This window comes from Papaver somniferum, chromosome 6 (assembly GCF_003573695.1).
Source record: "Papaver somniferum cultivar HN1 chromosome 6, ASM357369v1, whole genome shotgun sequence".
NCBI lineage: Eukaryota > Viridiplantae > Streptophyta > Magnoliopsida > Ranunculales > Papaveraceae > Papaver > Papaver somniferum.
This window is the reverse complement of record NC_039363.1, coordinates 18618192-18640379: the sequence shown is the minus strand read 5'-3', so window position 1 is coordinate 18640379 and position 22188 is coordinate 18618192. Positions and strand designations below refer to the sequence as shown.

General features: G+C 38.3%; 3 protein-coding genes across 4 annotated transcripts; all 3 read right to left on the bottom strand.

The window, feature by feature from the left end:
- Positions 1 to 20: 20 nt before the first annotated feature.
- Positions 21 to 1475, bottom strand: LOC113285516 (desiccation-related protein PCC13-62-like). The gene is made up of 3 exons (XM_026534389.1): positions 1059 to 1475; positions 731 to 959; positions 21 to 643 (listed from the first exon to the last, which is right to left on the bottom strand). Exons 1-3 carry the CDS (start codon positions 1472 to 1474, stop codon positions 266 to 268), a joined length of 1023 nt encoding a protein of 340 aa, XP_026390174.1. The 5' UTR covers position 1475; the 3' UTR covers positions 21 to 265.
- Positions 1476 to 1981: 506 nt separating this feature from the next.
- On the bottom strand, positions 1982 to 9055 carry LOC113287111 (reticulocyte-binding protein 2 homolog a-like). 2 transcript variants are annotated; one of them, XM_026535788.1, is made up of 5 exons: positions 8386 to 8513; positions 7958 to 8285; positions 5917 to 7232; positions 4116 to 5332; positions 1982 to 2988 (listed from the first exon to the last, which is right to left on the bottom strand). In XM_026535788.1, exons 2-3 carry the CDS (start codon positions 8228 to 8230, stop codon positions 6375 to 6377), a joined length of 1131 nt encoding a protein of 376 aa, XP_026391573.1. In that variant the 5' UTR covers positions 8231 to 8285; positions 8386 to 8513; the 3' UTR covers positions 1982 to 2988; positions 4116 to 5332; positions 5917 to 6374. The 2 variants fall into 2 exon arrangements, with proteins under 2 accessions (XP_026391573.1, XP_026391572.1); XM_026535787.1 differs by having other exon boundaries at positions 7958 to 9055.
- A 5872-nt stretch (positions 9056 to 14927) lies between these two features.
- On the bottom strand, positions 14928 to 15326 carry LOC113290586 (convicilin-like). The gene has a single exon (XM_026540175.1). It carries the CDS (start codon positions 15324 to 15326, stop codon positions 14928 to 14930), a length of 399 nt encoding a protein of 132 aa, XP_026395960.1.
- Between the last annotated feature and the right edge of the window lie 6862 nt (positions 15327 to 22188).

The following is a 22188-nucleotide window of genomic DNA, read 5'->3' as shown; positions in this document are numbered from 1 at the left end:
ACCGCCTCACTCTGACAGAATTAAAACAGCAACTGATAATTGCTTAGAACTGGTTAAAAGTGTTATTATTCTTGATTAATCAACTAATTATGCTGAATGGAAAAAAATAATGTTTGCGCTGCGCATCACATGCTGCCCCATGTGCAACATGGAAATCTAGTCTCTGATCTAAAAATAACCTAGCTGAATTTGCAGCTTTATCACCCCAAGTGTGTCTAGCTTCAGTCCCCTTGCCGATAATTTTTCTGCACTTATGAATCTACTTTTATGATCCTAAGTAAGACGTAGCAATGGTGCCATTAGCACCATTTGGGAAGAACCCACCAGGTACATGCTCATCCCCATTGCCGCCATAAACTATCCTCAGTATTTCCTGTGGGGTCCTGCGGTATGCCACCGAGTAATCATTTCCGGCAATCACATTCCCAGCTATTTTCCCCTCCGCACCCATTGCAGGTGGTACAACAATCCCTTCATCCTTGAGCCCATCACCACCAAGCTTGTCCCTTAGCTGTGAAATCTTGGCCGTAAACTCTGCAACCGTGATGCCATATGGGCGCACCCTCTGCACTGCCCTCTCGTACAAGTATGCTCTAACTACTGCATCTTGTGCTGATTCTACGGCCAAAAGCCCCGCAGCAAGCTGCATGCAGTTTGAACATTGAAGTTGATTTATTCATTTTTCTTCGTTTTGAATATTATTGCTAAACATGTAGTATATATTTATTACCTTCTTAGAGCGGTCACCCTTGAAGAGATGACTGGATCCAACATAACCGGTTAGTCCAACATATGGAACCAGGTAAGTTGCTAGAAGGTAGTTGAGTTCATTAGCATAAGGATCAAATGGTGGTACCAATGCGAAACCGAAGGCACTATCCATCACCTTTGCAAAACTTTTGGCACTCAGATCAAGCAATGGTCTTGGGAATCCTCCTCCTACGACTTCCTTTATGGCCCTGCACCCAGTGATCATGTACATAAACCACCAAAAGTAATTGTAAACAAAGGAAACACAACAAAAGGTATAAATTCGCGCCCAGAGTTGTGTCGCTTACCTTAGATGTCCAACTTCCTGGAAGGCGAATTGCGTAATGATATCCCGAGTAAAAGGGTCAAGTCTGGCTTTCTTCACACCCTTAGGGGGTTGACCTCCAAGGGCTAGCTGAGGAGCAATCTTATCAAGGCCATAGCCTAAAGCACCCCACAAGAAAAACTCTGCTTCAAGATATTCTAAATTCAATGGGAATTCTAACAAGTCGATGTCATTTTTGGGAACATCTGATGATGAATGTACGGTGGTTTCGGGTCTATAATTATTGCTGCTAGTACTTGGACGCAGCCGAGAGTGGGAAACCGAAGAATCACAAGAAGTGGCGGTAGCATAGTGACTTGACAGTGAGAGTAAGAAAAAGGTGGTGTTGATGATGAAAATCATGAAAAGGGTCGAGGAAATGCTGGTGTTATTCTTCATATTGCTGGTCTTTGTAGAAGTGAAGTGGTAGCGATGTCGGTATATAACGTACAAGGGGGTTGAAAATTTCAAAACGGGGAATTGTAGCTTCTAAATGCTGAATCTATGCATGGTCTAAAGGGGACTTGGTTGTCGAAATGCATTTCCTAAATAAACTATCTATAAATAGCTTACTATGGGAATTCCTCTTTCTGCTATCGTCCGGATTATCACATTTGGTTCAAAGGTGACTTGACTAATGCCTATAGGCCGCAATTTGCTGGAGCCTGGAACACTTCCATTAGAAACTTTCATTGAATACAACCTTCGGAGTGATTATGAAGCCGGGACAGCGTGTTTTCAACCATACAGGAGCTACATACACAAACTAGCCCTTGGAAACAAGATGTACTACTACCTTCGTTTCAGGGAAAGTGATACTTTCACTTTTTCGGTTTTTACCCAAAAATTGATAAAATGAAAGGATCGCTTTCCCTGAAACGGGGGATTATATCTGTACAAACAATGCAGTTGCTGATTTAGTCATTTCAAAGGTCTCAAAGTGGTTTGCAACTGGATGCACAACAAAACAAAGGCGAAGAAAAACAGAAGACTGCACTGATACCTAATCAACAAAATCCCACAATAAAGCTTATTCCTAGCAAAGAAATAAAGACAAATCCCTCCTGCCGACCCTCTAAGTACCATTCCCTCTAGTTAAAAGCTCACTTAATTTCTTCTCGACAGCAGACTTTTGGTAACCTTGGCTCCTGTTGGGTCGTCCTTCTCAACTTCCTTGATGACACCAACCAGCAACTGTCTGCCTCGTGTCTCTGACAGTGGAACGTCCAAGAGGAGGGCACTGAGACAAGGTCTCAACAACCATGGGCTTGGTTGGAAGCATCTTGATAATACCGGCATCACCATTCTTCAAGAACTTGGGCTCTTTTCCAGATCGCCTATCAATCTAGGTGAGGATCTCAGCGGACTTAACAGCAATGTGAGATGTGTGACAGTCAAAAACTGGGGCACAACCATCACCGATTTGACCATGATGGTTCACGATGATGACCTGGGAGGTGAAGTTGGTGGCCTCCCTGGCAGTCATCCTTGGAGTTAAGAGGCGACGAAGCCACGCTTGAGATCTTCACTGCAACATTCTTGACATGGATGATTGAACCCAACATTGTCTCCTGGAAGAGCTTCTTGAAGGGCTCCGTGGTGCATCTCCACAGACTGAACTTCAGTGATCAACCCAATGGCACAGTTCCAATACCTCCAATATTGTAAACATCCTGAAGTGGAAGACCTAGGGGCTTGTCGGAGGGTACCAGGCGAGGTTGGCAGACCTCACAATCATGTTATCTCCCTGTACCAGGCGAGGTTGGCGGACCTCTCAATCATGTTGTCTCCCTGGAACTCAGAGATTAGGAACAAAGGAAATTCTGTCTGGGTTGTATCCAACCTTCTTCAAGTAATACGAGACCTCCTTCATTGTTCCTGGTCTTCGAGTACTTAGGGGTGGTGGCATCCATCTACAAACACAAGCACAAAATAATAGTTAGCCACGGGAAGGATATACAGCATTAGAAAAATGAAATTTCATGGACTTATTTTTCCAATTGAACTCCTCTGTAGCCCCTCCTCACACATTAAATATCTAGAAAATTTTAAATTTTTGCACAAAAAATTTGTATGCAACACAATCCAGTAATATTGGAACCATTGTTGTATAATTCTGTCCAGAAGTCTACATAAAAGACTTCTTAAATGGTACAATTATTAACAAAATAACAGTATTCTCTCAAAACTCTATCTGGCATATAACTGAATAATCAAGTGAAGAACATTCAATTTCTGATAAACAAGACAATTTAAAACTCTAAATCATACATAAGATGGATGTCATGGTTAGACTAATCCACAAACACAAACTAATCCACAAACACAAATGTGCAATATGGAAACAGCCCACATCAGATTGAGCGGTCAACGGCCCTCAATTATAAAGGTTTGAATAAATAGCAGGTTATCTGTTAAGTTCTCCATGGATACAAACATAGTAGCTAAGCTTCCAGGAAATACGAATCCATGGATAAAACCTGTACTACAGAAAATGATCTAAGGTAGGTTTTAAGTTAACCTGCGGATTTCACCAACAATTACCAAGTGGAAACATGCATAAGAGCATTCCAGCAAAAAAAAAAGTACTCAAACAAGCACCTTTCTTGATTACAATTTTGATTCTTGTCATTGCAAACACAAAGAGAGCTTATTGCAGCGTAAACACGGTACTAAACTGCGTAAGACCAAACAACAAATGACATATACCTTTCCTAAAATGAACTTCTTGTTGTTTTACAACAAAGTCTGGTCACCCCATACAAATGTTCTAGATAAACTGACTAGACAGCAAGAAACTACTATACCTGCACTATTTATTCTTCTTGTCAACATGCATTAGGCAAATGACTGATACAGCACAATTTTCATTTCTGAAGAGAATAAAACAAGCATACATACGGCTAACATGCTAAGGAGACACAGAGAAAAACAAAAACCTACTAAAGACTGTAATCTAAGTTGCAATTTCAGATAACCTACATCATATTTCATACCACAAACTGAATAAAGGAATAAAAAACAATGAGCTACGGTATACCTGCAACGGCTCAGGACTTCTACGTCATACTTGATCACAGACTTCTTTTTATAGGCCTTTTGGCTTTCTTCGACTGCACCACCTTCTCTGAAGCAACTTTCCTCTTAAAGCACACTAATTTGACTATCTTCTTATACTTTTTCAACCACAGGGACAGCAGCGAGCTCTCCTACTTCCTTAGCCTTATCCTCCTCTTCCTTCTTAGCACTACCTTGCACTTCATTTACTTTTTTCTTAGACTTTTTCAAAACCTTCTTTGGCTTTTTGACTTTCTTAGAATCTTCATCCTTACTTAAAGAAACTTTCCTCTTAAGTGTACTTACTTCACAACCTTCTAATACTTCCTCAACCATAGGGACAGCAGCAATCTCTTCTTCTGCCTTAGACTTATCCTTCTCTTCTAATACTTTTTCAACCATAGGGACAGCAGCAAGCTCTCCTACTTCCTTCGCCTTATCCTCCTGTTCCTTCTTAGCACTACCTTGCACTTTATCTACATTTTTCTTTGACTTTTTCAAAACCTTTTTTGGCTTTTTGACTTTCTTAGAATCTTCAACCTTACTTAAAGCAACTTCCCTCTTAAGTGTACTTACTTCACAACCTTCTAATACTTCCCCAACCATAGGGACAGCAGCAATCTCTTCTTCTGCCTTAGACTTATCCTTCTCTTCCTTACCGACTTCTATACTAGAGTGACCTTTCTCCTTCGCAGCACCACCTTGCACTTCCTCTACTTTTTTCTTTGACTTTACCAAAATCTTCTTAGGCCTTTTAACTTTCTTCGAATCTTCCTCCTTATCTAAAGCAACCTTCCTCTTAAGCACGTTTATTTGACTACGTTCTAATATATTCCCGACAATAGGGATAGCGGCAATCTCTTCTTCTTCCTCAAACTTATCCTTCTCTCCCTCATTAAATTCTATATTAGAATAAGCTCCTCAATCCTTCTTCGCACCACCACCTTGCACTTCCTCCAGTTTTTTCTTTGACTTTCTCAAAATCTTCTTAGGCTTTGTGCCTTTTTTTGCTTCTTCTTCCTTCTTCAACTCTTCATCTTGTTCCATGAGGTCACTGGAAGAAGCTTTCTTCTTAGGTTTGCCAGTTTGACTTTTGTCAGCCACTTTTGCTACCTTCGGTGGAGCTGTCTTTGTAGGAATTTTCGGAGAAAAAGTCACCTCTTCTCTTTGCGAGTCCTCCATAGCATGCCTATTCGATACCTGTTTACAAATAAAATAAAATAAAATTCGGGCCAATTTGATAGAAGACAGAACCTGAACTGAGAAAAGAAGAATACACCCTCATTTATGTAAGTCACAGAAATATTTATGATTAAACAAATAAGATACAGCGGTGATCTATTAATAGTGCCTGCTCAAAACTCTTTCTGGCATAAAACTAAATAATCAACCAGAGAACGTTTAACTCTGGAGAACATTCAATTGTTTGATTGCAGAGTATTAAACTGCTCAAGACCGAACTACAAACCACACAAACATTTCCCAAGATGTACTTTGTTTTGCTCTACAGCCAAAGTTTGGTCATCCAAAACAAATGTTCTAGATAAACTGACTAGACACCAGAAAACTACAACCTACATTGTGGATTCTTCCTCTTGTCAACATGTATGAGGCAAGTGACCGGTAAACACATATTATTTTGGAGAGAATAAAACAAGCTTACATAAAGCTAACATGCTTAGGAGAAGCAGCAATAAATTAAAAGGCTTAGTAGTTGTAAATCCAAATAATCAAACATGTAACTAACTGAATAAAGGAATATTAAATAGTGAGCTACCATATACCTGCAATAGCTCAGGGGCTTCTACACCAAAATTGATCACTAAATTCTTCTTAGAACTATCTTCTAATACTTTCCCGACCATGGGGAAAGCAGTACTCTCTTCTTCTTCCTTAGACGTATCCTTCTCTTCCTTCCAGGCTGCACTACCTTGCACTTCCTCTATTTTCTTCTTTGATTTTTTCAAAACCTTCTTGAACTTTGTGACCGAAACTTTCCTCTTAAGCCCACTTGCTTGACTACGTTCTGATACTTTCCCGACGACAGGGACAGCAGCAATCTCTTCTTCTCTGTTAGACATATCCTTCTCTTCCTCGTCAAATTCTATATTAGAATGACCTCCTTTATCCTTCTCTGCACCACCACCTTGCATTTCCTCCACTTTTTTCTTTGACATTATCAAAATCTTCTTAGGCTTTGTGGCTTTATTTGCTTCTTCTTCCTTCTCCAACTCTTCATCTTCTAATACTTTCCCGACCATGGGGAGAGCAGTACTCTCTTAAGCCCACTTGCTTGACTACCTTCTGATACTTTCCCGATGATAGGGACAGCAGCAATCTCTTCTTCTCTGTTAGACTTATCCTTCTCTTCCTCATCAAATTCAATATTAGAATGACCTCCTTTATCCTTCTTCGCACCACCACCTTGCATTTCCTCCACTTTTTTCTTTGACTTCTCCAAAATCTTCTTAGGCTCTGTGGCTTTATTTGCTTCTTCTTCCTTCTCCAACTCTTCATCTTCTAATACTTTCCTGACCATGGGAAGAGCAGTATTCTCTTCTTCTTCCTTAGATGCATCCTTCTCTTCCTTCTTGGCTGCACTACCTTGCACTTCCTCAATTTTCTTCTTTGACTTTTTCAAAACCTTCTTAGGCTTTGTGACTTTCTTCGAAACTTTCCTCTTAAGTCCACTTGCTTGACTACCTTCTGATACTTTCCCGACGATATGGACAACAGCAATCTCTTCTTCTCTGTTAGACATATCCTTCTCTTCCTCATCAAATTCAATATTAGAATGATCTCCTTTATCCTTCTTTGCACCACCACCTTGCATTTCCTCCACTTTTTTCTTTGACTTTCTCAAAATCTTCTTAGGCTTTGTGGCTTTATTTGCTTCTTCTTCCTTCTCCAACTCTTCATCTTGTTCCATAAGATCACTGGCCAAAGCTTTATTCTTAGGCTTGCCAGTTTGACTTTTGTCAACCACTTTCGCTACCTTTGGTGGAGCTGCTACATTCTCCGTAGAACTTTCTGGACAAAAAGTTACCTCTTCATTTTTTGAGTCCTTCAAGACATGCCTATTTGATGCTTGGTTATAAATCTAACAGAAAAGAGATTAAATATTTCAGACCAACTTGAAAGAAGATAAGAGCATACCCCATCATTTATGTAAGTTATAGAACAATATGTCTAAGTAATTAAGAATCTAAGATACAGCAGCAATCTATTAACAATATTCTCTCGCAACTCTTTCTAGCATAAAACTAAATAATCAAGCAAGGAATGAACATTCAATTTATGATGAACCAAGATTCTTATTTCCTCCGCAATTTACCAAGTATAAACAAGCAGAAGAGCCTTCCAGCACACAACAGAACACAACTATTCAAACAAACACCTATCTTGATTACAAGGTCTCATCTCATCTTGATTATTGCTATTGCAAACACAAAGAGAGCTTGATTATAGCCTACAAACAGTACTGATCTTCTTAAAACCAAAACAACTAACAATACATACCTTTCTTAAACTGTACTTGACAAAAAGATTTGCTATAATTCAGAGAATTACAACCTACACTATATATTATTCTTATTTTCAACATGTATGAGGCAAGTACATGGCACGCACATAATTTTCATTTTGGAGAGAATAAAGCAAAGCAAGCATAGACACAGGTAACATGCAAAAAAGAAACAGGAAGGAACAAACAAAAGAGCCAAGTAAGGAGCATGTAATCTAAGTGGTAAATTCTGATAATCTACGGCACATTTCATGTCACAAACTGAATAAAGAAATACTCCTAAATAGTGAACTATGGTTTACCTGCCACACTTCTGGAGCTTCAACTTTATACGGGATCACATACCTCTTCAAGAAAACTTCATGTTTCAATTGTAAAATTGTTAGTATGGTTGCTTTACTCCCAGTCAAACCTTTAGCGATTAAAATTTTGTGAATAGAAAACCTGGGTATAATCCTCTTCTCCAAGTTGAGATAAAAAACTGATGGACGCAGAGCTAAACTTGATGGACTACAACCCATCTGGGTCACAGCAAAATCCATTATAGCTTCAAATTTCTTCACAGATATTTCCATAAATCTAGTCAGTTTTCTAATTGCAGTTTGAATTTGTTCTTCTGACCACCATTTCCTGAAAGCATCCAATTTAGTTTCCAATGTCGTTTTCGCATACGATACCGGCATCCGAATGGAAGTTGTAAATGCAGTTTTGGAAGGATTAATTCCCATACCTTTAACCTCTTCCACAGCCTCTTTAAATCTCTCAGTGCCAATCATAAATACCCAAGGTTGTTGGATTAGAAACTTGATTATAATCTCCTCAGGGACATTTTCATCTTTCAAAACCTGTATGTTTTTGAGCACCACTTCCTCCATACTCTTGTTATAACACGATTTTATCTCAAATGCGTTTCGGATAGTATTAATTGTGTCTCTATCATTACCAACAATGCTCTTAAAGAAATCGAAACAAGGAATGATACGATATTCTAAACTAAAAAAAAAAAGAATACCTGGGTTGTGAGACAAGGCCTTGATAGCTTCCTGTCTAGAAATGTCTTTAGAAAAGAAATAATCGAGTTTGTGCTTAAGAATTGAACGTTTAGCAAATAAAAGGGCTCTCGGTGCTCTGATGATGAGTTTGGTGATGTCTGGTTTAGTAAACCCAGATCTTTCAAGTAAGGTTTTAACAATGTCTGCCCTTGATGTGGTTTTGAAATTAAGTTTCTTGGAAGCTTTCAGAGCTTGATCTTCTGATAATCCACAGGAATTCATAAGGTGTGACACTACCAGTGAGGATGATGAAGAAGAAGTGGTGTTTGGATTCATGGTCATGGAGGTGTTGGGATCCATGGAGTAGCTCTTCTCAGTCGGAGGAGGAAATTAGGGTTTTAGTTAGGATTTGGGGGCACTATACTGGAGTCTGGGGGTAGAATAGAAGTCTGATAAAATACAGACGGCTGTAGATATGTTATGGGACCTACGACTGTTTTGGGGTTGCCCCTCAATCCCTCGTTCATCATCGTAAAGGGGCTCTTGCATCAGTTTTTTCAAGAACGATTTTTCGGGAACTACTCAAAAAATGGGGGACTACTCTCAAGTTTTTGGGGTGGATATTGGTAGTATTTTTCGGTCATCTCTTATTTGATTTTTTTTTTAAATACCTACTTTACCCTTGATGATAAACTTAGTTAGTGTGATGATTGATTAGTGTTAGTGTAATGATTAATAACTGATTAGTGAGAAGAAGAAGAAGAAGGAAATATGAAGAAGAAGATGGATGAACCCATAAAATCTTTTTTTGAGTTTAGTAATTATGATTTGAGTGATTCATGTGATGATACTTCATCCTCAGAATCAGAACCCCCTTCACCTCATAGTGTATTTGTCAATACTTCTAATGATCCGGAAATTAGTTATTTGTTAGATGATGAAAGCTTTTTGCCCCAAACTCAACCTAACCAAACATATGATGGATTTTATCATCCACAACCTGAAGATGAAGCTATGGGTACTCAGGTATGCCTCATATTTAGTTAATGTAGGTTGAATTGTGCAAAAAATTGGCCAAACTCAAAATTTCTGGAAAAAATTCGGTTAGGTCAACCTAGTTCGGTTACCAAATTTAGCTTGCGAGGTAACCGAACTGTTCTTAATGTGTAGTTCGGTTACTAAATTTAGCACACGCAGGTAATCGAACTACATGTTAATGGTGGTTTTTTAGAGTTCGGTTATGTAATCCCCAGAACACGTAACCGAACTAGTTTTATAGAGTTTACAGTGCATAGTTCGGTTTAGTCGGTATCAATACCTTTGTTACCGAACTTTTTGTTCGGTAATGTCGCAGAATATATATATATTCGTTTCTAACCGAACCCATGAGTTCGGTTTAGTCGAGTTTTTCAGTTTCATGGTCGAACTTTCACATAGAAAATCTAAATACAGAGTTCGGTAAGGCTCAAATATATTTCTGGAAACTATATAACCGAACTTTTTGTTCGGTAGGGTCGATAAAAAAATTAGATTACCGAACTTTAAGTGTTAAATGTTTATGGTATTGACGTTGTGCTATTACTTGTAGGTTCCATGTGATCCAATTGAACCAATGGAAAACCAACCTTCCTCGGTTGGTATTTTGTACGATGACACATCCCATCACTACATGAATGACTTGGTATTCACAACTCCGGAAGATGCAAAGAGTTGGGCTAGACAACATGCAGAAAAAGACATGTGCGTATTAGTATTAAATGGGAGACAAAGCAAAACTCGCTTTGAAATGGTTTGTGAGAGAAGCGGTGATCCCGAGAAAATCCACAAGAGGAAGGGTTATGTTTATAAAGGAAAGACAAATAGGAAGAACAAAACTTTCTCAAAGAAGATTAATTGTCCATTCAAGCTTGCATTTAATTTAAACGAAGATAAGGGTGGATGGGTTCTCTACAGGGTTATGCAAGGTTGTCATAATCATCCTCGTCCGGAGCATCTTGAAGGACATTTCATGGAGACAAAGGTAACTCCTAAAGAGATGGACAAGGTAGCTAAAATGAGGACAATAGGTATTTCACCGGTTCAAATGCTCCAAATACTAAAGGAGGATAACAAGGATAACCACTCATCTTTGTCCACAATTTACAATGCAATTGAGACAATTAGAAGGAAGGAATGGAGAGATAGACAAGTAATGCAACAAAAATTTTTTTTGGCCCAAGAGAAAAACTACGCGGTTCAAAAGGATGTGGATTCGAAGGGAGAGATAACACAACTCTTTATTGCGCATCCGACGAGTGTTCAATTGGCTCAATGCTTTCATCAAGTTATAATAATGGATTGCACTTATAAGACGAACAAGTACGAGATGTCATTGTTGAATATTGTTGGGCGTACTTCGACGAAGTCACCGTTTACCCTGGCGAGGTGATGATATTCCCGGGGTTATAGTGACGGATAATGATGTCGCATTGATGAATGCAATAGAGGAAGTGTTCCCACTAGCACATAATATGCTTTGCACGTTCCATACATGGTGTAGTTTGATGAATAGGTGCAAGACAATAATTTGTCCACCCAAGAAAATAGGATATGAAGAAATTAAGATGCTACCGTAAAAAGATCGAGCGGATGCAAAAGAGAAAGTTGAAAAACAATACGATATAAATTACGCTAAATGGGTTGCATTCAACCGTGAATGGGAATCATTGTGTTGGTCCCTTACCGAGGAAGAGTATTATCTAAATCTTGCCGAGTTTATCGCCCATTGGGATACTCCCGATTACCCCGATGTTGTATCGTATGTTCTTCGCCAATGGTTGGAACCACACAAAGAGAGGTTTGTTTATTCCTATACCAACCAATATAAACACTTGGGAAATCAAGCGACAATTTTAGTAGAGTCGGCTCACCACTGGTTGAAGAAGAATCTCTTTGGATGTGTTGATAACTTCGTAACCGTGTGGAATGCTATGGAAAATTATTTCAAGCGTGGCATTGATAGAATTAAAGAGAAATTCCAAAAAAAAAACGTATTTTCAAAATGAACGGAAAATATGCCGACCACCCATTGTTCAAGGGGATCCATTATAACGTATCTCGGTTGTATGAAGTTGTTGATTATAGAAGTCGAGTTGATTGATAAGTGGAAAACCAGGGCGGATGAGGTGTGTGTATGTAACATGAAGAAGTCTATGGGACTCCCTTGTCGCCGTATGATAATCAACTACGAGAATGGTGTAATCCCTTTAAGAGACATTGATCCATTTTGGAAGCATCTAAGTTTCATCCCTCCTCCAAAGGGAGAAGAAGCCGAAGAAGAGTTTGGTGATAATGAGATGGGTAGAACCGTACTAGAGATGTATCGTGGCATGAACAACCTCCAAAAACAAATCTTTTGGGATGACATGAGGAAAATTATATATCCACAAACGCAAGAGAATCTCTATGAACCGGCAAAGGACAAACTGAAAGGTAGACCAAGAAAAAAGAAACTAAAAAGCAACTACGAGAATATGCAAAGGTGTTACGTATGAAGAAAAGTGAGAAAAATGCAAATACTAGAGATCCTTGTGGCCATGAATATACCACGGCAATGTACTTGGAGAAAACCAAGAAACGGGATAGGAGTATTAAGGAGAAAGGCGAAACAAGTGAGCGAGATTTGAAGAAAAATGGTCCGATGTGTCCATCACAACCAAGCCAACCCTCTTCCGGCGACGTGAAGCTTAAGTCTCCAATGTGCCCCATCCAACCATATTCCCTAGACGTAAAGCTCGAGGCTCCAAATAAAGACTATTTGAATGAGCTACCTCTATACATTAAAGGATACGTTATATCCACCGACGACGTTCCTCCGGATGGTATTTGTGGTTTTCATGTTGTCAATCAACAACTTGGGCCTTTCATCGAAGGTGCCAAGCGAAATAATGGGTGTGAAATCACTCATATAAGGCAAAGGTTATTGTCCAAACTAAAGGAGAATATGGCCTTTTACAAGACAATGTTGTGCGATGGGGAGGGTAGTCTCAATGAGCAATTTGTTAGGTATCAACTTCGTCTTCATGGGGCCCATCCGATGACATCGGATTATTGGATGAGCATGCCTATATGTGGACACTTAATTGCCGAGGCATTCAATTGTGTGGTTCATTATTTCTCAAAACATGCTAGTTTCACCTTCACCCCGAAAACAACCGTATGTGTCGAGCAACTCAAACGAAGGAGATGTGTCACGGAATTGATCAACAACAACCACTTTATAGGGCTCCGGTTAAGACCCCATTGTCCATTGCCTCCAATATGTGGAACCTCTTATTGGCCTGCATGTAATCCGGATAGAATGTTGTGTTGGTGTATCATGTATGAGCCTAACATGGAGATGTGGAATGCTTTGAAGAAGTCGGAAGAAATTGTACATGAAGGTCAAATTTTACTTGAGGATGATTAAATAACACATGTAACGGAACTAAGTATGCTTATCAATGGAATACTATGTTTTTTGAAAAGTGGTATTAATTTTTGAGTAAATGTTTGTACTTTATGTATGCAACAAAGCTAGTTCGGTTGGCAGATTTAAATATCGACATTGCCGAACCCATGTTCGGCAATCTCACAAATTTTACCAGGTAGGTTATGAAGATGAATATTAACAGGTTACCGAACTATAGTTCAGAAGCTTAACATTTTAACAGCTGAATTTGACATTGAAGTTCGGTTAGGAAATGAAATTACAGGACAATGCCGAACTGTACGTAACATAAGTTCGGTTAGGAAGTGAAATTACAGGACATTACTGAACTTTTACAGGACTTTCCAAAATAAAATTACGTACCATCTAATATCCGAAATGCGTTATGAAAAAGTCTTTTAGGAGGCGGAAATGATATTCATATTTGAAATCCTTTCTCTTCCATCTTCGTCATTCGTTTTTTGATGTTAAAATGATTTTTCCGAATCCATCACCCCTAAGTCGATAGCCTTACAATACGAAATAAAGCCATAAATTCCAAAACTCTATCTCTAATCTTTCCAAATCGAATGAACAAAGCTAAATGATCACGGTTATAAGGGTTTGTTGTGTCGGAGATGAATTGCTCATGAATTTTCCCCCAATAACTTTGACTCACAATACCATTCATTCTTTTTTCTTCACCCCTCTTTGGATAGTATAATATGTAGTTCTTTCAAAGCGAAATATCTTCTTCTAGAGTAAATTTAGGAGTAGTAGCTGCCATTTTTAGGAGATTTTGTAACAAAATGTTAACCATGAAATACATATATATACCACTTGGGTGTATAACAGCTAATTTTATGGCCGTTACTTGATAAAGGACATATAATTTTAAAATTATGTACTATATTTGTGTCAGATAAAGAACATATAAATTTCAAAATTACAAGTTCAGCGAGGAGATAAAAACTTGCGATCCAACCGAACCTAGAGTTCGGTTACAAGGCAAATACATGTCGTCATCGAACTAGTTTGTGGAGGCTCACAGCCAAACTGAGCATATATACGATTCCAAAAACAATCCAAAACAAACCTAAGATTTGGTCAATGTGATTTCTGCTTCACTGGAATGCCTTTTCCAACATGTGCAATACTAAAAATTTGAGTCTCCAGAAAGTGTTCGGTGACCTAAGAAAATTGGATCTGCTAACCGAACGTTTAGTTCGGTTATATGATAAATACAAGAGGTAACCGAACCTTATAATGAAGGCTCACAGCCAAACTGAGCATATATTCGATTCCTAAAACACTCCAAAACAAACCTAAGAGCTGGTCTATGTGATTTATGCTTCAAGAGAATCCCTTTTCCAACATGTCCAACACCAAAATTTTGAGTCTCCAGAGAAGAGTTCGGTGATCTAAGGAATAATGATCTACTAACCGAACTAATATCTATTGGATCAAAGCTAACTGTTTCAGCCTATATAAAAGTTCGGTAACCAATGAAAATGTTGCGAGGCGACCGAACTAGGACTTCGACAACCTGGTATAGTTTTACCAAGTCACCGAACAAGCAGTTCGGTGACCAGTATTTTATCACAGGTTACCGAACTCCATATTGTATTACAACATTTCAGTCTTATAACATTGAAAACACAAATCCAATAAAAATTGAAAAAATAAACAAGGTTCTAAAACAAATATAAAAGTGTTATACATACCAAACTACGAAATCCTTAAGTAATTATTTAAAAAACACAAACACACCAAATTAAACCATACGAAATCCATAAGTAAGATGTTTTTTGAAACTAAAATCATACGAAATCACTAACGACCACTTTTACGACCCCTCTTGCCACCTCCTTGTTTACCACGAGTTTTGGGACAAACTTCCTCATCACTTGTGGTATCGTATCCTCGACCGGTTTCCTCCACAGCGCGACTTGGACCTTCTCCTTGTTGTCGACCCCTCTTACCACCTCCTTGTTTACCACGAGATTTAGGTTGAACTTCCTCATCATTTGGGGTTTCCTCATCAGCGTGACTTGAACCTTGTCCTTGTTGTCGACTCTTCTTACCACCTCCTTGTTTACCACGAGTTTTGGGACGAACTTCCTCATCACTTGGGGTTTCGTCTCCTCCACCGGTTTCATCCACAGCGCGACTTGAACCTTCACCTTGTTGTCGACCCCTCTTTAATTGCTTAGACCTATTTGGCTCCACCATTCTTCTAGTTATGAGACCCCCTCATTGCTTGTAGTAGTCAGTTTGTTCCTTAGTCAACATCGGCTCTTCACTTTTGATTTTAGCCATTCATTTCTTCAACAAATTCGTACCCTTCGACACCTAATTCCAATTTTAAGCACAAGTAAATATATTTTCAATACTTTGAAACAATCGAAAAATATAAGAGAAAGAAATTTTCTTACCACATTATCCCATAAGATTTTAGCTTCTTCTCTAGAAATAGGCATCTCCTTCTGAGCTCTCTTAGCCTCCCTCTCCTTTGCCTTTGCCTTTGCCGCATCAGCCTTAGCTTGTTGTTCTTTATTTATCACAAAAGGATGACTAATTTCTTCATAATACTCCATATAATCTTCGTCACACGCATTTACATCTTCCCCACTAGGCACCAAATCACCTTGTGGTATGTGGTAGTTAGTAAGTGCATTCCAATGTGCTACCGCAGGAGTTGGTTTATGTTTTGGTTCAAAATACTTCTCGGTGTTCTTTCCTTCAACCAGCAAAGTGAAATTTACATTCTCCACGTCGGGATCCATTTGGACGCAACAAAGTTGTCTTAGTATTCTCCTTGGATTATATATTGCGTAGACGTTAGGATACCAAATTGGTCCATAATAAGGCGTGACGCTAGATAAAGCATTCAAGTCGTCTTCATCTACAGAGACATCATCGGGTACGGCGTATGGGTGAAATACCACATCGTTCACCGTAAGTGCATCCAATTTCTCCCTCAACGAAGTCAACTGCTCTTCTTTAGACTTCTTTTGTGCATCCAAAAACAACCATTTTCCTGTTGTAGGTTGGTCATAGGGATAAGGGTCTTTTGCCGTAGCCAATCCCAATTTAGGGAAGTGGTCGTAAATCCCTATGCGAAAATACGAAAATATCCACGTACATGAAAATTGAATTGGACGCCGAAAAATTTAGCGAATAATTTGCTAATTAACAATGTAGAAAAACTCACCTGAACAAGAGTTAAGTAACCTCCAATTTGATTACACTTAATCCCCGACCCTTTGCTCATCTCTTTTAAAACAAAAGCAAGCACACCAGTGGCCCAAGAGTATTTGTGCATCGCATCGAGATACTCCAAAAGCTGTAGATAATGTGCATCCACCCTATTTCCAGAAGCGTTAGGAAAAATGACAGTTCCTAGCATATATAACCAATAAGCGGTGACATGATGCCTAAGGGTCTCCCTGTCCATTACCAACTTTCCTTTCTCCACCTTCCTTTTTTCCCTCCAAATGCTTCCTTCAACTTTACCAACTTGAATTTCTTGACCTTCTTCTTCAATGATCCATTTGCCTCTCTTGGATTATACTCATATCCACGTTCAGGCTCCCTCACAGCACATCTAAACTCACATTGATACTTTCTTGCATCCCATCCTAGACATTTTAGAGCCAAATTTTCAAGAGCTTCATAAGACATCAAGGGGTCATATGCTTCTCGAAGACATTTACCTTCCAATGGTAATCCGGTTATATTATGACAATCATCGGGAGTAATTACCATCTCGCCAAATGGAAGATGCATGGTATATGTCTCGGGATAATGCCTCTCGAGAAATGTGGATACAGCAACAGCGTCAAATTCCACATGTGCTAACTCAATAGCTTTCCATAACACACATTCTTTAACCTTCGCTACAAACTCGTCACACTCCAAAGAAAGATCCCATGTGGATGCCTTTTGACGTTTAATAAGACGATCTGCATCTGTATGATCATACGAAAAGAACATAACACTACTAATACTTGACAAAACATTATTAATACGAAAAGAACATAACACTATGAACTTAAAGAATACCTTTGTCGCATATATCTTCGCAGCCCATGAGTGTTTGTAGCCAAACAATATTGCCCCTCCATCATTTGGAGTACCATAAGTTGGGTCCACTAGTGGCAAACACAAATTATTAGGGGGAATGTGTGAGTATCTAGCACTAGGCGGCTTCGGCTTCTTTTTCTCTTTAACAGGAACAATTTCCTCCTCTTCTTCATCATCATTCTCTTCCTCCTCTTCTTCCTCTTGTTCCTCCTCTACCTCTTCTTCCTTTTGTCCCTCCTCTCCATCCGCTTCCTCCTCTTCATCGTCTCCCTCTTCTCCCTCCTCTTCCTCGTCTTGTCCTTCTCCTTCTTTTCCAGGTCCTAGTTCTTGTTCTTCTACATTTTCAACATGTTCTCTTTGTTGTTCAACCTCTTGATTTCCTTGGTATTCTTCATCATCATTATCTTCTTCAATAACATTATCAATTATATTCTCCATCACCTCTTCATTGACATCTTGGATTACATCACGAACATTCTCTTGGTTGACTTCCGGTAACGAGCCCCCTCCATGTTTAGCATTTTTGGCACCACGTTTTCGGAAATCTAAATGTTTTGCTCCACCAGGGGTGGGAGTTTTCAAATCCTCATCTAGTTGTAGTCTCAATCTTTTTCCTTTGTTCCTAATGAATAAAAACCAAAGTATTAGCTAAACATAAGAGAATATTGTGCTATCAAATCAAATAGAACTAAAAAATGATGTAAACACAACATCTGGAGTTAACATACTATAGTTCGGTTATCTGCATAAAAGTTGCGAGGTAACGAACTACATATTTCACAAGATCTGTGACCTGATAAAATTATAGAGGTAACCGAACTACATATTTCAAAAGTTCGGTTAGCCAAAAAAATTATCGACTAAATCGACATCATTCTTTCAAAGGAAAAAGTGAGTTCGGTAACGTAATATTTTTATGCGAGCACACCGAACTATGTAGTTCGGTCACCAGACTATATAATATCAAAGTTCGGGTACCTATATAAATTTACCGACTACGCCGAACTCTAATTTCCCATACAAAGAAGGAGTTCGGTTTCGCAAATTTTTCATGCGAGCTTACCGAACTAAAGAGTTCGGTAACCTAAAAATTCATAAAACTTGCGACATTGCCGAAGTGTTCTTCGTATGAAAGTTCGGTTACAAAAAAACTAGGGTTTTTCAAAATTTTCCTAGCGGAACTGTCAACTGTAACTACCATTTTCAGTGAGTTTTCATGATTTCTAATCGATTTCTTCAACAAATAACGAATTAAAAGGAATGGGTATGAAGGAAATTACCCGCGGATTTGCATTTCACTTGAATCGGACTTCTTGGTTGCTGCTGGATAATTGATTTTGCCTCTGAATGGTGGTTCGAGTTGTTTTTGAATTAGCAATTCTTTTGGGAGATTCACTATATGTGGGAGTCTCGGACTCAATCCTGGAAGTATGAGTGTTTGCTTGGCACGCATTGCTTATGAAGATTGATTAATCGACGATGAAATTTTTTCGAATCGACGATTAACGTCAATGTTGACGAAGAAGAGGAATAGAAGAGAAGAAGAAGATGATGAAGAAAGAAAAGAAAATCAGTTTTGAAACTGATTTTGTTTCTTTTAATTTAGGTTTTAATTAGTGGGTTGGATTAGTGGGTAATGGATTAGATTAGTGGGTTATTAGGTTTAGTTATAACCTTAATATGAATAAGGGTAGATTAGTCTTCCCTAATCTTTTAGGACACCCCTTATAGTGTAGGGTGGACATTTGTATCACAAAGTAGTCCCCCCCCCCCCATTTTTTGAGTAGTCTCCAAAAAATCGTTCTTTTTCAAGGGGAAAATTAGGCGCAGGCCCAAAAAAATAATATTCTCATTGTCAGGCCCACAATTAATTTTTAGTTCTGTGACACCCATAATTATATGAAATTATTAAAAATGTCTGTATGACGGATTATGCATCGGCATGACGGGTTATGCATCAGGGGTATAATTGGCAACACAACTTGGATATAACATATCTAAAAATCCACGCCTTGGAATTTTACAAATTTTATACCGCTGGGAATCTTTTTAAGAGAGCTACGCAACGAGTACAAACAAGAATATCAAATTTTTATTTTTCACGAAAAAATCGGAGGTGATCATCATTTTAGGGAAAATTTTCGAAAACTTGATACATAACCATTATGCAGCCACCAAACAAGATGCATAAGACATTCTGCAGACGCATAACGAATTATGCAACCATTTTCTCCACTGCATAACAAGTTATGAAGCCATTGTATTAGTGCGTAACTACATAAAAAAATTGATGCACAATGCATTATGCATCTATTTACTCGATGCATAATGCATTATGCAGCCATATTTTCGGATGCATAACAGGTTATGCATCCATTTTCGCGACTGCATAATGTTATGCATATATTATTGTAGGTGCATGACAAATTATGTAGTCTTTATTTTTGTTGGTTTTGATAGTGAAAAAAAAGTTACTGCATAACATGTTATGTAACCATTTTCTGGACTGCATAACAGGTTATGTAACAAATTTTGTAGATGCATAACGGGTTATGCATCCATTTTCATAGCTGCATAACATATTATTCATGACTAATTGCATTGCCATCCAATAACATCCAGCTGGGAGGAAAAACAAAGATATTCGCTTATACTATATGATGAACCAATCGGCTTAATGGTTATAAAAGACAACACAAATGAAACAAAAACGTCACATACACAAATTCAAACAACGGAATTAGTAAACTCCTTTCAGCTGTCTCTAAGATAATTGATCGAGATCAAAATCTTTATATTTTGCCTCATTATACGTTTGTCTGTAATGCATGTTCAAAAAAATTTCAACAACAAGAATGAAATACTCTTGTCATTTTCTTAATCGTTTTCAGTACAATTAAATGTGTGATATGAATTTTTTTCAGTAAAGATGCCGGATAGAACAAGTCAGTATTGGTTTAGACACCAACACTTTGCACTCTATCATTAGAGCCGACCATTTTTCTAACCTTCATATATATATATATATAAGATATTTCACATTATTTCTGAATTCAGATGTTCAGTTAGTAAGAATTCTAGTCTGGAGACACGTCCATCGATACCAATAGAAGCTTCAAGTTTTCACCTATCGGAGAGAAGATATGGATAGGTTAATAGGTTAACAACTTAGAACATCTCCAATTCAATGATTACGGGCAACACTCGTTTCTGCCAAAACAAGAATCATTTGAGTTTTTCAATTTCTTTTATTCGACCAACAACAACTACCATCAAAGCCATCATCTCCATTATCAGCCTCGACCACCTACTCTTCAGTCCATCTTGATTCTCTCTACCAGTCACTGCCAAACCTGACAACAAATATCATGGATTTTTTTTTTTGAGGTAGTAAGCTTGAATCAACGATTGCCAATATATCAGATCTAATTTATACTTGGAGAAACAAACAACTTCGAACATCTCTAATTCACGCTCTAATTCAATGATTACGTTAAATTTTCTGCAGATGAGCACTCTCCAGCTAGATCTACGGTGGTTCTCAAAATCTGTAGATACAAGGGAAACCATTAAACCAAAACCTAATGGAACAAGAGTGTAATCAGGAATTTCTCTCTTCACTACAGCCAGAGAAGAAAAGTTTTTATCATCGGGGAGGAAGAAGAAAAAATCCAAGGAAAAATAGAGAAAAAAAAATACGAAAACATTATTTTATAATTATGGGCTTAGGAGAAATTTTCTTCTATAGAATGGGTGCGCGCATGAACTTTTGTGCCCGTGGGTTTCAGGGTGGGAAGGATCTCAAAAATGGGTTTGAAGGTAGTTTTCACTTTTTCAAGTTCAAAGCAGCGAGAGCCCCATAATTGCAGAACCCACATCAATTTAATAAGTTCGAAAGTAGTCTAGGGTCACTAATCTAAGAGAATCCACAATGGATGATCAAAACCAAATTTTTCGTCCATTGATGAGACGCAATCCAACGTACTAAAGATCAAATACCAGACTAAAACTAAAAATCATACCATATTTGGTCTTAATCCGGGACCAAAACCAAATTTGGTCGAGCGTAGGTTAAATGTCTATTTATTAACGGGCGAACATTTAAGTCACTTTTGGAATGAAGCAGAGGTATATTACTCGTCGGAGTTGTGAGGCGTTTTTAAAATGTCCGCTTGGATTAGGCATGGTTATAATGCACGCCCCATTTGGCGTGGGTTATATTTCCAAGTGGCCATTATACACACACCTGTCATCAAAAGGTGGGTTATATTTCCGCTCGACTTATTTAGTCCATACGGTAGTCTTGATACACGGACTAAACTCAAATTTGGTCGTTCTTTTTGGTCTTTGGTCTATGGTTTTGATCGCACCATTGCAGTTGCTCTAAGGTATCAAAAGAAAAAAAGTTTAAATCAGTGTTGTTGATGTTTCGCCAGTGTTTCCAGTCTCAGCATTTGAGGATCCTTCCCAAGATTTTGATGGGAATCTCGACATGTCTATGTCCGATTATACATATCGTTACAGCTCAAAGGTATAAAATTTGAAGAAAAACATAGTTTGGGATTCACTCTGAGACATCAACGACAACCTCACTGAGGTAATATTGTTCCGGTTTCTCAGTCCTGAGTTTCGACCGAGATCGAGATCTGAGATTCACTATATTGGTTCAAATACAAATATGCAAATAATAATAAAACTATAACAAGTTTAACTGATTTGATCTAACCATAATTTAACCTAGGTACATTTAGGAAAAATGAAAAACAAGTGGGATTAAGTGCATCCACTTGTCTACACGTGGCTCTGCCGGACAAAGTTGCCTAATTTTAGTTAATAGAAGCACAAATCTCTTGTGTTATAATTTTCTCCAGTCTCTCAATGGTATTTAACTTAAATTCATACTTATTTTGCTCATTTCTCTCTAAGGTTTACTTCAAAAACCTTTTCTTCCTTAGTGAGATTTATAAATACGAATATGCATGTAGTAAACTCGGAGAATACCTTTAGC